Source organism: Calliopsis andreniformis, unplaced genomic scaffold, assembly GCF_051401765.1.
Source record: "Calliopsis andreniformis isolate RMS-2024a unplaced genomic scaffold, iyCalAndr_principal scaffold0133, whole genome shotgun sequence".
Taxonomy (NCBI): domain Eukaryota; kingdom Metazoa; phylum Arthropoda; class Insecta; order Hymenoptera; family Andrenidae; genus Calliopsis; species Calliopsis andreniformis.
In genome coordinates this window covers 1,071,983-1,089,338 of record NW_027480542.1, presented here as the reverse complement: position 1 = coordinate 1,089,338, position 17,356 = coordinate 1,071,983, and the positions used below count along the sequence as shown (strand labels likewise).

Sequence of the window (17,356 nt, the reverse complement as noted above, 5' to 3'; positions counted from 1 at the left end):
ATCTATTTGGCAACAAATGCAAGTAGGTGGCACACCTGGAAGAGCACCACTTCATAACATTTTCAGGCAAGAAGTAGGCCCAACAGGATATGCAAAACGTCATATAATGAAAGGTAAAGTTAGTACTGCATTTTCATCGATAATTGACCACCGTATTATGAACCATATAAGAAAATGCACAATAGAAGAAGCAAAGAGAGTGTTAGGTTCCGATTGGAGTTTATCTAAAAAAAAATTAGATGCATTTATTGCAATTTTATATGCTCGAGCTGCATATGGAGCAAATAATTTGAATATTTCCTTTTTGTGGAATAACATATGGGGGCCTAAATTTTTTTCTGAAACTATGAGCAGAAATAATTTTACCGAAATTCTTAGATTTATTCGTTTTGATAAAAAAGTCAGCGGAGCCAACGTTTGAAAACAGATAAATTCGCTATGGTATCTGCAATTTGGAATATTTTCATTGAGAACAGCCAAAACTGTTACAAACCGGGTGAAAATATTACTATAGACGAACAGCTATTTCCGACTAAAGTACGATGTAGATTTACGCAATACATGCCTAACAAGCCGGATAAATTTGGAATCAAATTTTGGTTAGCATCGGACGTCGATAGCAAATACGTCATAAATGCACTTCCATATCTTGGAAAAGATGAATATAGGCCCTCTTCAGTACCACTCTCTGAATATGTTGTACTCAAACTCATTGAGCCATTTACGGGTTGCGGAAGAACTGTGACCACAGACAACTTCTTCACAAGCAAATCCCTAACAACACAACTCCTAGCCAAAAAAACTACGTTAGTTGGAACTATTCGGTCAAATAAAAGAGAATTACCACTAATTGCGAAGCAAAAGAAAGATGATATGGAACGATTTTCATCGAAAATTTTTACAACAGATAATTGTACTCTTACAATCTATAAAAGTAAGCCAACAAAAAAAGTACTTTTACTTAGTTCTAAACATAAATTCGTTAAAATAGAAAATAATGATAAACGTTTACTTGAAACTGTTTCATATTACAATAAAACCAAATTTGGTGTAGACATGACCGATCAAATGGCGAGGAAATTTACTACAAAATCTAAGTCTTGCAGATGGCCTCTCCAAGTTTTTTTCAATATCCTTGATTTAGCTGGCATAAATGCCTGGATTTTGTACAAGCAAACGACAGGAGAAAATATCTCGAGACAAGATTTTTTACTCAAGCTAGCAGAAGAACTTGGCGCCGATTTTCGAGAAGCCCGTGAAGAACCAAAACAAGAAACAAATACGAAAGGATCGTTGCCTAAGTCTACTACAGATGCTTATAAACGTATGAGATGTCAAATAGGATACTGTAAAGAAAATAAAACCAACAAAATTTGCTCTAAATGTAAAAAATATGTTTGCGGAAAATGTACAATGAACACACTTATATGTAAAAAATGCGATGAACCATGAATTAAAAATTTTTATTTTTTGCTTTTGTAATAGAAATGCTCAACATACTATTTTGTTTAATTATAATAAATTTAATTTATATTTTTATTTCCTTCCTAACATCCATATTTCATACATTCAAGCATGAAACATAAAGTCGGGTCATTTGACCCGCTATGGTAGAAATAGGTATATATTAAGTCTTGGTATGATTAGTGTTAAAGACATAAGGTCGGATAATAAACGAATAGAAATTGAAATACCGGCAAGCATTAAAACTTCAAAACCACAAAGAAAACAGCCGACTCTTATTTTGCCTTACTTCTTAGATAATAAGAAATTATGTGTTGCGTCGGCATTAGATGTCTATCTTCAGCGAACTCAAAAGTTACGGGGTAAGACAGAAATACTTTTTATTTCACATAAGGCAATTTCAACCCAATCTATTAGTCGTTGGATAATATGTATGCTGAAAAGAAGTAGTATAAACACAGATATTTTTTCCGCCTACAGTACACGACATGCAGCCACGTCGGCTGCAAAAAGAAGCGGTATTAGTATAGATTTAATAAAAAGAACTGCGGGCTGGACAGAAAGGTCTAAGACCTTTGTAAACTTTTATGATCTAAGTTTGGCAGAAGATAATACGTCGTTTGCGTATTCTATTTTAAAAAATAAAGCACAAAAGTAATTAAGCCGCCATAAATTCCTTAAAGATCTATAAGTGAACTTGAGGAAGAGGCGCGAAATACAATTTAATGATTAAACGAATTTACCTGTAAGTGAAGTTCTATCATAATTGTATGATGCGCCTCTTCCGGAGAGACCAGTCCCACTCAAAAACCCATATTAGGTAATATTGAACCCCTTATTTATGGCATAACTTGATAGAAATGAGGAGGGATCGAAAGGTCTCAGAGGACGCCGTAGTGTGTGGCATGTAAGAGAGAAAAAAAAGAAAGAAGAAATGGGACGTTGAACCTGTGGCGCTGTCTGGTCAAAGGAAGGAGTACTACAAGTGATCTCTTCGGAAGAGACGCATCATACAATTATGATACAACTTCACTTACAGGTAAGTTCGTTTAATCATGAAATTATCTGAAGAAGCCATAGAAGCGAGGCACAAGGAAGTCGGATACATGCGAATACACCATACACGCAAAAATTCAAGACAAAACTGCAACAAAGATTTATTAAATTTACTTGTCATAAACTCTGATCCAAAACTATCACAATATAGAAAAAACGTTACAAAATTAAAAAAGATGAAAACGCCAATATACAGCAATACTTAATACTATTCTGAGTCAGAACTAATTTAAAACCAAAAATAATGTATAATTAATTCATACATCAAAAAATAAAAAAATTATACAAATGGAAGGTTATAAATTTTATCATCAGTTCTTAGTTTAAAAAAGTGCAATAATAAATATGGTAAAAAAGTTATTAATTCAATCAAAAATAAAGGTTATTCAATTTCTTTATATAATTACATATGTTTTTGCACTAATCGATGCATCCATGTATTTCTTTCAAAAAAGTGTTAGGGTACTTATGCTGAAAATTGATTAGTTCAAAAGTTATGAGTTTTGTCCCGAACGTCCATAAGGACCGTACACTGTGCGACGTGCTCACAAAGGGGTTGTCAGGTTCTAAACACCAAAACCTGTCTAAGCGTTTGGGGCTAAGCGATACCGCGAGCGAATACGACATCAGTTCCGTCTCAAGGGGAAATATTGTAACGAGCCCCCCCCCCCCCCCCCCCCCCCCCCCCCCCCCCCCATCGTTGCTGTATGTGATACGGCACTGTCTGTTCCGGCGCGACACGTGATCTGTCGCCGATTCCTGTATTCGCTCATGACTATGCATGACTCTCGCCACGACGATTAAGTTACTCTTGTTTATCCCATTGTAATAAAGAAATATTATTATGTGCGCAGTAAAGATGTGTCGGAGTGTTGGTTTCTAATATTCTACCGCTGTAGAAGCATGCCTCTACAGTTTTAATAACAATAAGCTAAATATAACAGAATCTTTCTTTTCCTTTATTCCTAGTTGGTTTGGTTTTTTACTGCGTAATATATTTTAGAAGAATACTGCTCTTCACGCATCTATAATAGAATAATACAGTTTAATAAGATACAAGAGTATCCACAGGTTACATACGTATGCAAAAAAAACATGGATTATGCTACTTCATAATTATTTGTATCACCGATTAAGTTTTCACGTGAAAAACTAATTTTATTGAAATAACCTTTGTTTCAAAAGCTTTTTCCTATCTCGCATAGGTCACGAGTTATAAAATAAAATCGAAAAATAGCCAAATTTTCGACGGGTAGTTCCAACCCCTTAGAGTGAATTTGGGCAGCAAAAAGAAATTGCGTAATACATATCTCCACATGCTCTACATACACCCAAAATTGCATAATTTTTTGAATTTTCGGGTTCGGGATGTTTCCTTGTAAGTCTTATAACAATTTCATTTAATTACAAAAGTTGGTCAATGTTGACCAAGAAAATCTCTTCACAATTTTTTTATAAGAACTGTATACATTACAATCAGTTAAGCACTTCTTGCTTTTAGCTGCTTCTTCGACAGAAATTTAATTTAATCCTCATTACTGCACTAATTAAAGCCTCGAATTTAATGAAACAGTTTTTTTCAAGGATAATAGTACTAACTTTCACTAATCGCTAATCATTTGTTATAATAATGTGCAAGGTTTCGTTGCCTTGGTAGCGTAACAAGAACATTCATTCATTTTCAATTCCTTGAATTGTCGACATGCGTATGTAGAAACATTAAAACGATATTGTATCTCATAACCCGGCCACAACATTCGATTTGCTATATACTTTTTGTAATCTTCAGAAGTTATTATTAACTTTGGATTACCTAACTGAAAATTCTGTTTCTTTCAATTCATATTGTATTCAACCATATCGTCAATGTATTGTGAATACTTTATAATACATACTTATTTTCTATCATTGTTCAATCAAGCTCTTTATTTTAATATCGTGTCCTTGAATTCCAATAAACAACAGAACAGGTGATTCGAAGATTTCAATAGAGGTCCAGTTTCAGGATTAAAGCGTCAACGAACTCACACAAAACTTAAATATTCAAGTTACGTTGCCCGCCGTAACATACTTATGTACAAAATTTCCAATTCAGCAAAATTAGTTATGCGTGAAAAATTAAGGACATTTCGTGGTCATCTGTCATCCAGGTGTGGTAAGCTTCTGGTCGACAAATTAATCGGTTTTTACAAAAGAACGCAAAATGGTTAAATTCAGATTTTAACATCTCCGAAGAAGTGATTTTGGAACTTCCATCCTGTTCTTCTAAACCAGTAGGTGGCCTTCAATAACAAGCAAGACCTTTTGAACAGTTATCAGATCGGCAAAAAAGGAGAAAAACTGAATTGTTCAGAAACTATCCGGAAGATATGTTTGACTTCGTTATGAAAAAAGGATTAAATCTGAAGATGGTCGTTTCATTATTGATTTTATTCAAAAGCACCCAGAACACACAGCCAACATGAGTAAATATTGTGAAAGTTTATTAAAACCTGCAGAACATCACGAAGAGGAAAAAATGTTTGAACTTTATGCCACTGCTAAATTTACTAGGTTTCAGTACAATGCCATAAAAGAAAATGCGAAAGATCTGGGTCAGAACTTTTACCCCAGCTATTATAAAATACAACACCTAAAAAAAAATTATTATTCGTCCGAGAAATCCATAGCTGTCACAAAAACAGGAGCAAGAATAAAAATTCAACCATTATTAAATCATACTGCGAGCCGTTTGTTAAATTCTTTATCAAACAGAATAAATATAGGAAATCCTAAAAATGTAACTATGATTGTAAAGTGGGGATGTGATGGTGCCTCTAGTTAGTCACAATGTAAACAAAAATTTAATTATGCTACTTCTGATACCGGGGACGACTTTAACATTTTTATTAGCAGTTTGATTCCAATCAAACTTTTGGATGATGAAAACGAAGCAGTATTGTAGCAGAATAAGAAACCATCTTCTACTAGGTTCTGCAGACCTATATAATTTGAATATATTAAAGAAAATATTACAACTGTAACATCTTTTATTGATGATATAAAATTTCGGATAGATTCTCTTGAATCGTATAATGAACATGTTGTTTCTATAAACTTTAAATTAGCTATAGCTGACGGCAAAATTTGTAATTATCTCACCGAAACAAATTTATCGATGAGATGTTACATATACAACGCGTTACCAAAGGAAATGAATAATTTTCTCTACTATAATCATAGTAGAGAAAATAATGTTGAATATTATTCTTTTGGTTTATCGTCTTTGAATTGCCTGATTAAATGTTTCGAATGTCTATTCCATATAGTATATAGACTCGACTTTAAAGTATGGAATACAAAATCGCCACAGCATAAACATCTTTTTGAAGATAGAGTCAAACAAATTATTAAAGATTTTCGAGATAAAATGGGATTACTGGTAGGGGATTACCATGTAAAACAAGGAAAAGGAACATCTAATAACGGAAATATGGGCAGGAAATTTTTCGCAGATCCATCATTATCAGCTTCCATGAGAGGAACAAATGTGGAACTGATCAAACGATTTGCAGTAATATTACAAGCAGTATTACCTGGTGCATCAATTGACCGTAGGAAATTTGACAACTATACCAAAGAGACGGCCGAAATGTATGTTTCCTTATACAAATGGTATTACATGCCTGTTACAGTCCATAAAGTTTTAATTCGTGGATCCGAAATAGTACGAAATTCAATAGTACCAATTGGACAGCTATCTGAAGATGCTCAGGAAACAAACTATAAATTTTTCCGTTTGTATAGAGAATTCCACTCCAGAAAAATATCAATATCTGATAACAATACAGATATACCAAATAATCTATTAATTAACTCTGATCTACTGATTTCACATCTGAGATCTTCACCACTTACGTCATACAAAGAAATATCACCAGAAGTCAAGGAACTTCTTGATTAAGATATACATCAGAATTTTTAAAGGTAATATTTACTTATTTTTCGTAAAAATAATAATACTATAAAAAAATGTTTGTAAATTCATGCAAAAATACATGCATGTAACTTTTCAAATATTTTCTATGAACAAACTTTAAAGAATATTTCACCTATTCAACACTTATATACGAATGTTCAGTCGTTCCATTTACTCGCCCCACTATGCCCCAGATCAACCGAGATACAAACAAATACAAACAGATTTTAACATGACTGACGACAGCATTTTTGTATCAAGTATAGTACTATTAACATTACAAAACACAGTAATACAGGTCGTTTTATGGAGAAATCCAGAACCATCTTCACCGTGGTTTTGTCACCTTATTAAATTCGAATTTATTAAAGAAACACAACAAATTATAGAATAAGAAATAATTGAAATTAACAGTCAAACACAAAATTTAAAACCACTTAAAATAAATAATTTAGAAATACAGTACAACATGACCCTTACAATGGTCAATATAAAAATTTACAATGCACTTACGAACACAACTTCTTCAATGCGTTGTTACATCTGTAACGCTACACCAGTAAAGATGAATAATCTCAACCTAATATATTTCAAAATTTGCAATAGCGATAATTATTCATTTGGACTTTCTTCTCTACATGCTTGGACAAGGTGTTTTGAGTGTTTGCTACACATATCTTACAATCTACCTTTTAACAGCTAGAATGCAAACACACCCGCTCTAAAAAAATTCGAGATGAGAGAAAACACGAAATTCAGAAACAATTTAAAAGCAAATTGGGATCGTTAGTTGAGGTTGTAAAACAAGGGTGGGCTTCGTCTAATGACGGCAATACTGCAAGGCGATTTTTTTCAAATGCAGAACTTTCGGCCGAGATCACAGGGATTAGTGTGACACTAATTAAGAAGTTGCATATATTATTACAAGTTATATCATTTCCCTATAAAATATATTTTAACAAGTTCCAGGAATATGCATATCAAACAGGCAAATATTTTGTAGAACATTATGGTTGGTACTATATGCCAGTCTCAATGCATAAATGATTAATTCACGGCAAAGAAATTGTAAAACCTGCATTGCTGCCAATTGGACAACTATCAGAGGAGGTGCAAGAAAGTTGACATAAAGATTTCAAAAAATTCAGGAATAAACATACTTGAAAATTTTGCAGAATTTCCACTAATGAAGATGTTTTTTATCGACTTCTTTTTACTTCAGATCCACACATTTTAAAATTAAGAATTAAATCATATAAGAAGAAACTTAAACCTCTAGACAGAGGTGATTTAGTACTATTACTACATTATATGTTCATTAAAAAACAAGAAATAGTTTAACTGTTGTTTTAAAAAACGATATGGTAAGATTCATTAATTAAATTTTTATATACAAGAGTCCCTACTCGATATAATCTTATTATTATCTTTCATTTGCAGTATATACATTGAAACAGTAGACTTTGACACAGTTTCTAATAGTATTATTCAAATTGTTCATATAATCTGGAAACAGCAAATTTCCTCCACTGGAAGTTCACATTACTTGGAAAACATTAAATAAAGTATGTAGCAAATAATTTTTAATATTGTTTAGGGTACAACAATAATTAAGAAAAAAGTATTAAACAAAAACGAAATATATTCCATTAAAAGTGATTACTTTTTAATATTTTTCAGACTAAATTTCACATCGATATCTTTTGTGGTTCAAAAATTATATCAAAATGTAAAATGACGTGAAATTTCGCGAACAGGACCACTGTGCGTCGTCTGCGAGACACATCACGGTCTAGGCATCGTTCATTTCGATCGAGGGAAGATGATACATATTCTGAAAGTGATAAAGAAAACGACGATCGACGATCGATTAAACGACGGTAAAACAAGTTAATGTAGAGAATCCAGATAATGTCGATAAGAAGTTACCGACCGAGTTAGACGAAGCGACACTTGAATTATTGGGCGATGACCCAACTAAACACCAGAAAATAGGTCCTGATATTCACGTAGCAGTGGCAAAGCGTTGAAGGAACATTTTACAAGGTGGTCTGTCAAAAAAGCAAACAAAGATTTGAAATAAAAATACCCAACAATTGGTAATTGTCGTCTAACGAAAGCACCTAAATTAAATCCCGAAATAAAATCTGCTTTATTATTGTTAGCGGTAAAAAATGATATTTACCAACTCAATGTTCAAGACCAATTGGGAACGAGCATTAATGCAATAGGTGCGGCATTAACAAAGGTCCTGGTTGCAGAAAAAGCAAGGCTTTAACAATAAATACGTCCAAATTTATAGAAAAACTAGGCGATACTAGTAGAATTATTTCGGACTTGCATCACAACATGTCTAAAACAAGAAAATCATACATTGTACCTGAATTGAATCCTATAATAAAACATATTGCAGACGAAAGTGAAATTGATGCAATGTTATTTGGTGAGAGTCTTACATAAAACCTGAAAGCAGCAGAGGCGATGGAAAAATCTTTCCAGGGTCTAAGCAAGAAAAAGAATTTTGGTACGGAATATCGCAATTATCCACCAACAAGTTCGAAACAGAGCAGATATTGACAGCAAGGTGTGAATTTAAACTGGCGCCGTTCCGTCTAAGTGAGTTGTCGGGACACTCAATGGAAGGGGCAAATACCGAAAAACTCCCGAATCAAGGATCTGCGAAAGAGTTAGAAGAGATAAGAATCGCAAGAAGAGTTCGTGAATTTTTTTCAGAAAGGGAAAAATTCACTACATAGTAACCCATTCATATTACAATGTATAAAAGGTTATGTTACTCCTTTTGAGGAAAAACTATATTCAAATTTAAAAAGTATTGAACCACGATTGTCCAAGGCAGAATCTGATTTTTGTAAACTATAAATTATTAGGTCTACCGAAAAGTTCTGTCCGTTCCGGTTACACCCAGTTTCAACAAGTACGCGCCTATTCATGTGACGCATATTTGGCTCTCTCTTTTAATCGCTGACAATGTGTACACGTTAACGTCGCAGATGAACTAAGGCGAAGATGATCCCTGTTAGTATTAAGTGAGACGCGACCGTGTACCCATGGCTCCTGATAAAGTTCATTTATGCCATTGTATTTTGTACGAATTCCAACAAGGAAGAAATGCTACAGAAGCGTGTAGAAATTTATTGAAAGTGTTTGATGAAGGTACAGTTTCTAACAGAACATGTAGAAGATGGTTCGGAAAATTTCAAGTAGGTGATTTTAACCTTTCTGATAAACCACGCTCTGGGCGACCGTCTTTGATCGATGACGATACTGTCAAGATCATGTTAGAACAAAATCCTTTTTTGACATCATCGGAGATTGCGGAAAGGCTTGATTCAGCTCAACAAACCATTTCGGACCATATTCGGAAACTAGGATTTGTGTGGAAATATTCGAGATGGGTGTCACATAAGTTAAGTGAGAAGAATTTGAATGATCGAATCATCATATGCACATCTTTGCTTGCACGGAACAAAATCGAACCCTTCTTGGACCGGATCATAACTGGGGATGAAAAGTGGATTACGTATGAAAACATCGTAAGGAAAAGGGCATATTGTGAACCCGGAAAATCTGCCCCGTCCACCTCTAAACCGAAGTTGAGCCTGAATAAGAGAATGTTGTGTATATGGTGGGACATTCGAGGACCAATACATTTTGAGCTGTTGAAACCAAACGAAAAGCTAAATACGGAGAAGTACTGTCAACAATTGGATAAATTAAAAACAGCACTCCAAGAAAAGAGGCCGGCGATGTTCAATAGGAAGGACATCATACTGCTTCATGATAATGTCAGGCCTCGGATTATCACTTGTTTCTGTCCTTACAAAATTTTTTGCAGGGCAAAAAATTCAAGAACGAAGAAGACAAGCACTGGTTCAATTTTTGGCCTCTAGAGATAATACTTTTTTTTAAAATGGGATATACAAATTGCCATCACGTTGGCAAGGAGTCATAAATAATGATGGCAATTATATTACTCAATAAAGATTATTCAAGGTATGAAAAATTTATTCTTTTGTTTTATTCTAAAAACAGACAGAACTTTCCAGTAGACTTAATATAAATTATAAATTGAAATTATGAAATTAATTAACAAGGGGACAGTTTCACAATGCAGTCCGTGTAAAGATTAATTTATTTCGACATATTTTTTAGTAGTTAAACCTAACGGTGAAAAACGGTTTATTTTAAATTTTTAAAATTTGAATAATTTTATTAAGCCACCTCATTTTAAGATGAACAATAAAAAGACCGCGTTAAGATTAATGAGTAGAGACAATTTTATGGCGACAATTGATCTCAAAAATTCATATTTTTTAATCCCCGTGGACAAATCAAATAGAAAATACCTTAGATTCAGCTTTAAAAGGAAATCATATGAATTCAATTGTACTCCTTTCGGATTATGTACAGCGCCTCATATGTTTACAAAGGTTATGAAACCGATTGCGGAATATTTGAGATCGATAGGATATGTATCGGTTTTTTATCTAGACGATATTCTTCTATTTGAGCAATCAGGTAAAGACTGTTATAAAAATATTAAGGAAACAAGAAACTTGTTAGAAAAACAGGGCATGATTCTAAATTTAAATAAATGTAAACTTCAACCTTCAAAAGAAATAAAATTTCTTGGTTTTTACTCAATTCGGATAAATTCCGTTTAAAATTTCCACAGGAAAAAAGAATTCAAATATACAAAGTGTCCCACGTAACACTTTTCACGATTTTTCAAGTACCTATAATCTGACCAAAAAATGTTATAGACAAAAGTTGGTCAGTTTTCGATTGGCTATACATTGCAATAAAAAAAAGTTCGAAATTTTTCTTGGTAATTATTTACATTAAGGGCTTCCTCACCGATTTTGATGACCTTGATATATGTTGTCAAGGTCATTATTCTGAACAACTTTTTTCTATACATGTTACCACCACTCAGCTTTAGCTTCCGAGATATTCGCAAAAAAGTTTGAACATCTCAAAAAGTAATCACAGTAGGTCTGGGTTAGATTTGAAATTGTGGCCGCCGTTAAGGCTTATGTTTACGAACTGAAACGTGAAATAAATGGTGTCGAACGCGAACTCATTTGATTGTCAGCTGTGTTAGCATACTGAGTATTAAGCACAAAACTATACGAATTCTTGGATATCTGCTACAATCAAGAAAAGTTGAGAGATTTTTTAGTTAACAGTAAAGTGATTTATGGCACGAGGAATTGTATCAAGTGCAACGAAAATATGCTACTTGATCGCGAAAACTTAATTTTTAGATGTCATAATACTAGTTATATTAGAAATTGAAATAAAAGACGTATACAGTTGTCACTATTAGGTTTTCGGGTGTACGCCGTGTCCATTTGGAATTATTTACCCAACGTTTCGCTAATATTGCAATTAGCTTCATCAGGGGGGTCAAGAGACACACACTGATACTGATACTACACAGTACAACTGTATGATGCCGGGCCGTGAAAGTCTCAAATCTTTGAAAAGACGTATAAAAATACAATGTAATTTCAAAATTAGTGTTTATAAGGACACTTGGTTTGATAATATACGTCTTCCCATACAAACTGTTTACCGTTTCATTACATATCATATAATGCTGAAAGCACCTCGACATGAATTTATTATGAACGAACTACGCATTTCCTCGAAAACATGTGTCGATGGGCTAGCTTTTGTCGAGAACTGTGTGTATTGTGGATTGAAAAACATTCAACACAAATTGGTGGTGAAAATGAAATTGTTGAAATCGATGAAGCAAAGATAGGAAAAAGAAAATTTAACAAAGGCCGCCTTGTCACTGGGCAATGGATTTTTGGTGGAATTCAACGATCAAGCAAGGAGGTATTTATTGTACCAGTTCCCGACCGAAGTTCCACCACTTTGCTTAATATTATTAAGGAATGGATCAAACCAGGTACTACAATTATGTCTGGTTGTTGGAAATCGTACCAGTGTTTAAATGAGGAAGGATACAGACATTTAGCAGTAAATTATAAAATGAACTTTGTTGATCCTGACAGCGATGCCCATACACAAAATATAGAGCGTATTTGACGAGAAACAAGGGCTAATATTCCCCGTTACGGAACACGGAAACAACATTATGTTGGATATATTGCAGAATTTTTATTTCATCGATGCCATAGTTTTGACGCCGCCGCTGCCGCCCCTCCCCCAAACCCCCTCCCGAGTCGTTTTTGACTACAAGAACGTGTGAATACCCCATTTCGTGATGAACAATCGCCAGATGGCACAGATTCTCTCCCGCGGAATACCGCGAAGAGCCGAACGCATGGCATCTTTCAATCTGCGAAAAGCTGACCACCCTGGTGCTGATTGGAACGACATAGTAGATGTCGAGCGCCGGGACGAAGACGCTGTTCGAAACCCCCTGCCTGGAAGGCCGACAGAGCAGGGACAGCAGCGTGCTGGAGCATGGCGGGCGAGGAACGCTCCCCGCCCCCAGCCAGACCTCCTCCGCGACAGCGCGTCGTGGATGAGTCTGCCCTTCGTGGAACAACCGAAACCCCCGAACAAGCGGGACCCCTATATTCAGTGGACCCAATTATGGGAACCATTCCCATAGATCAAATTCATGGTCACAATCTGGACCACTCCACTTATCCGCTGTTAGTGGAGCGAACATACCGTCATATGCAAGCGGTTGACGACCGGTTGTCAAGGAAGCTACCATTCTCGGTATTTTTACATGAATGTACCACAGCGCTAAATGCGTCTCTTATCGACGTAGCGCAAAATGAACATAAAGAAGGAAACCTACGAACAGAAAGAGACGTGAGTGCCTGTCTAGATCAGATGACGCTTCCTAGTCCGATCGCAGAATATTTATCAACTGTGGGTCTGACAGTAACTGCGACTGGAGAATCGGTGGTAACGAATATACCACTGATTTCTGTACCTTTGGATGTGGTAGGGAATACCGGCCGTAACCTTTGGTCCTGTAAACGCAGAGACGCACAACGTATACGAGTGCTACGTCTCTCCGCGTGTGACTCGTTGTCGTGTAGAAACCTCATTAGGAAACGACGACAATTGGACTCCCTTACCTCAGGATTTGATGCCTGAAAGAACTGAAGAACTTACGTTCTACTTACGTGTCTCTGATTCTTTTCAAAATTTTTCATCCAATAGTTCAAAAGAAATTCAACAATAACTTGATGCATGCTGAATTCCTTGTACAAGCCGGCCGAGCACTGGCTAAAGACGCTCTCTGATTGGTCGATGTTTTTCGTCAATAACTTGTTAACAAAGCCGCAGCAAACATTTTCGCTAAGGAAAAAGTTGTTTAGAATCACTCCAAGAATCAGCCCTTAAATTATCGGACACCTGTTGTCGAACACCCTGTATAGATGGGAAAAATATGTAGAAGCAGGTGACACGCGAAGGGACAAGTTATTATATGTTTCGAATTATGTCCTTGAGAAATTTCTTGATGCTATTAACGAAGGTGGAATAATTCATGATAGAGACCTTCAACGGTGGGCGCTTGAAGCAAAAGAAAATGTCGACTTCCCATCATTTAAAGCAAGTCATTGGTGGATATCAACCTTTAAAAGTGTTCATAGTATACAGGGTGTTTCTGTTAAGTTATGCCACCATTTTTTAGGCATTTCCGGTAGTGCAATTAAAAAATGTTTCAGACAAAAATTTATCTGTACTCAAAAGATGCTTTTTACATAAAAAAGTCAAGGTCACCTTGACTTATACAATAAATAATTATACAATAAATTAGGTTAAATCAGATGTTCGAACTGCAATCCATCCTCTGTGATACAGAGTTCTGCTCTTTGCATTAGATTTTTCGTTGTTGCCATAACAACGTCTCCGTTTATGTTTACTTTCATTGCTTTCCATATTATGTCTGTATTTATGTACGCTCCAAACTCGTAAGTCATCGTGTCATCAATCTAATCAGCTTATTGACAGTATTGCTTCGGTCGTAGTTTAGTATCACGATTTGATAGTTCAGAATGAGTAAGTTTTCAAATGCAGAAAGATGTGATATGCTATCTGTATTCGGTGAATGTGGAAAAAGTGCACGCAAGGCGGAAAGATTATACAAAGAACGATTTCCCAATAGAATTTGTCCTTCCAGAGAAACGTTCCGTTATCTTCAGAAATCATTACTTTTGCGTGCTAAATTTCCTGACGGAAAACATCCTAGTGGCAGTAAACCCGTCACAAATGAAGATAATGCAATATCAGTGTTAACTTATTTTGAAGTCAATCCACATGCGTCTCATCGACAAGTTGCAAAAGAATTTAACATGTCGGTTGCAAGTGTCATTAGAATTATGAAAAGATACAAATATCATGCATTTAAAATGACATTAGTCCAAGAACGACGTGCTACTGATGGACAGCGGCGATTAGAATTTCTGGCGTGGCTAGCTGCTACTAACGAAGAGGATCCTGAAATTTGTATGAAAATTATGTGGACAGATGAATCTAAGTTTACAAATAATGGTGTTTTCAATCGACGAAATCAACGATATTGGTCAACAGAGAATCCACACTGGACACGAGAACGCAATTTTCAAACTAAAATTAGTGTTAATGTATGGTGTGGTATTTTAAATGGTTACTTAATCGGACCATACTTCTTTCAAGAAAATGTGACAGCTGCTCGATATCTTAACTTTTTGGAAAAAAAGCTTCCACATTTATTGCAAGACATTTCACTGAATATTAGGAACGATATGTACCTTCAACAAGACGGGTGTCCTGCCCATAATGCTATTATTATTAGGGAATATCTCAATAACAAGTTTGGAAATCATTGGATAGGAACATATGCTCTGGTTCGTTGGCCACCGCGTTCTCCATATCTGTCTCCGCTGGATTTTTATCTTTGGGGATATTTACAATCGGTTGTATACGACACAGCAATCAATAATGTTGAAGAACTTCAGAACCGCATAATAACTGCATGTAATAACATAAACCGAGACGCCCTAATTATGGCGACAACGACAAATTTACTGCAAAGAGCGGAGCTCAGTATCATAGAGGATGAATTGCAGTTCGAACATCTGATGTAACTTTATTTATTTTATAAGAAATAATTTTTCATTAAAATTACGTTTGCACAAAATTTTCGAGTTCAAAGTCATAGTATAATAGGTCGTTGAATTCGTCTCAACATCAGTAACAATCCTATGATGTTAAAAACATATGATGCTATTAAAAAAGTCAAGATGACCTTGACTTTTTAACGTAAAAAGCATTTTTTGAGATTTCATAATATGCAAACATGTAGTCAACCAAGTACAAATAAATTTTTGTCTAAAACATTTTTTAATTGCACTACCGGAAATGCCTAAAAAATGATGGCATAACTTAACGAAAACACCCTGTAGATTCGCGAAACATAACGAAATCAAACTGGCAATACATAATTTTATAAGAATTGTGAAACCACAGATTAGGAATTACAGAGCAGAAAATGTATTTAATTCCGATGAAAGTGGTTTTAATTTGGAGTTACATTCTGGCTGAACATTAACTGTACGCGGACAAAAAACCATAGAAGCTGCAATACAATCTACATCTACAACTACTCACAGCTATATCATTCAACTGTGGCGGATGTATCGCGCCACGCGAGCTTGCGGCGTTTCGACGGATGACGCGCCGCAGGCGTCGTTGCGATCGGGAGCCGTGAGTTCGTACCCTTGTGGCGGTTAGTGACAGGGGGCAGGGGAGATGTGCAAGCAACGGTGCACGACCGAGCGTCGGACATAGTTCTAAGTGTTAGAAATAAAGAGTTTATCTTTAGTCATTAGAACCAAGTGTGTTGCTGTATATTACTTGCCTGCCTTTCCCACATATTAGGGAAAACCCCTAAACAACCAATTATTTCTGCAGATGGAAAGTTACCTCTTCATTTAGTTCTGAAAGAACGAAGTGGACAGTTCAGACCAGTGGTAGCCAGTACCTTATATAGATCATCCAATATTTAAGTTTCTACGTCAAAATTTGGAAAATTAACTGGCGATCATTTTAAAACATGGTTCATACATATATATTTTCCACAAGGAAAAGATCGAAGCGTATTATTGTTGGATTCTTGGAGTGGACATTGCCCAAATCACGTGCAACAGTTTGTACCTCATGGTAAGGAAGTAATTATTCTTACAATACCAAAAAAGACAACAGGGCAGCTACAACCTTTAGATGTTCTTGGTTTTCGAATTTGGAAGAATTTCGTAAAAACTTTATTTGATCATATAATATTGCGTAACTACGACGTCAATTTGCACCAGAGAAATAACATTATAAAGTTACAATCTCTTACTCACAATCAGCTGTCTTCGCCTAGATTTCATAATATGTTTAAACATTCATAGTTTAAAAGTGGATATCTCGAAAATCGCCTAGATCGTTACGAGAATCCAGTTGATTATTGTTTCGGGAAACAAAATATCGAAATTCATAGGTGTCAAATATGCGGAGAAATTGCAATTTTTCGTTGTGCTTGGTATAAAAAATACTTCTGCTTTAAACATTTTTGCGAAGAGTACCATTATTGTGAAAATTACGTACAATAAATACATGAATAAATTAACAGAATATAATGTCGGATTGTATTGTCGAATCCTATTTCATTATTGTAGACGGTGAGATCGAAATACTACACTACTGTCACTCCCTGATTGTATGTTTTTTAATTTTGAAGTAAATAAAAATTATGAAAAATCATGGGTAAAATTAACTGATATTGCTATTTTTTCTCCCCTTTTAATTTTTTCTCCTTCGTCCAGAGCTGCCAACTACAATGCAAGTTGTGCTATTTCATACATAAGTCATCTGTATACAAAAACTATATTG

General features: G+C 35.1%; 2 protein-coding genes and 1 pseudogene across 4 annotated transcripts in view; 2 read left to right on the top strand and 1 right to left on the bottom strand.

Moving 5' to 3' along the window:
• The window catches only part of Put (activin A receptor type 2 punt), a 129,188-nt gene that overhangs the window by 51,560 nt on the left and 60,272 nt on the right, over positions 1-17,356 (bottom strand). Inside the window, exon 10 of one of the 3 annotated variants that reach the window (XM_076391855.1) lies at positions 16,236-16,419. The exons of the other annotated variants lie outside the window; for them this stretch is intronic. Within the exon in view, the coding sequence (XP_076247970.1) occupies positions 16,382-16,419 (38 nt within the window). The 3' untranslated portion in view covers positions 16,236-16,381. Of the gene's footprint in view, positions 1-16,235; positions 16,420-17,356 lie in introns of those variants that run through there. 3 annotated transcript variants of the gene reach the window in all.
• On the top strand, positions 12,099-12,706 carry LOC143187663 (uncharacterized; annotated as a pseudogene).
• On the top strand, positions 16,555-16,875 carry LOC143187662 (uncharacterized; the record flags this gene model as incomplete). Its single annotated transcript, XM_076391901.1, has 1 exon — positions 16,555-16,875. A coding segment is annotated over one exon (321 nt), but the record flags the coding sequence as incomplete, so codon positions are not given.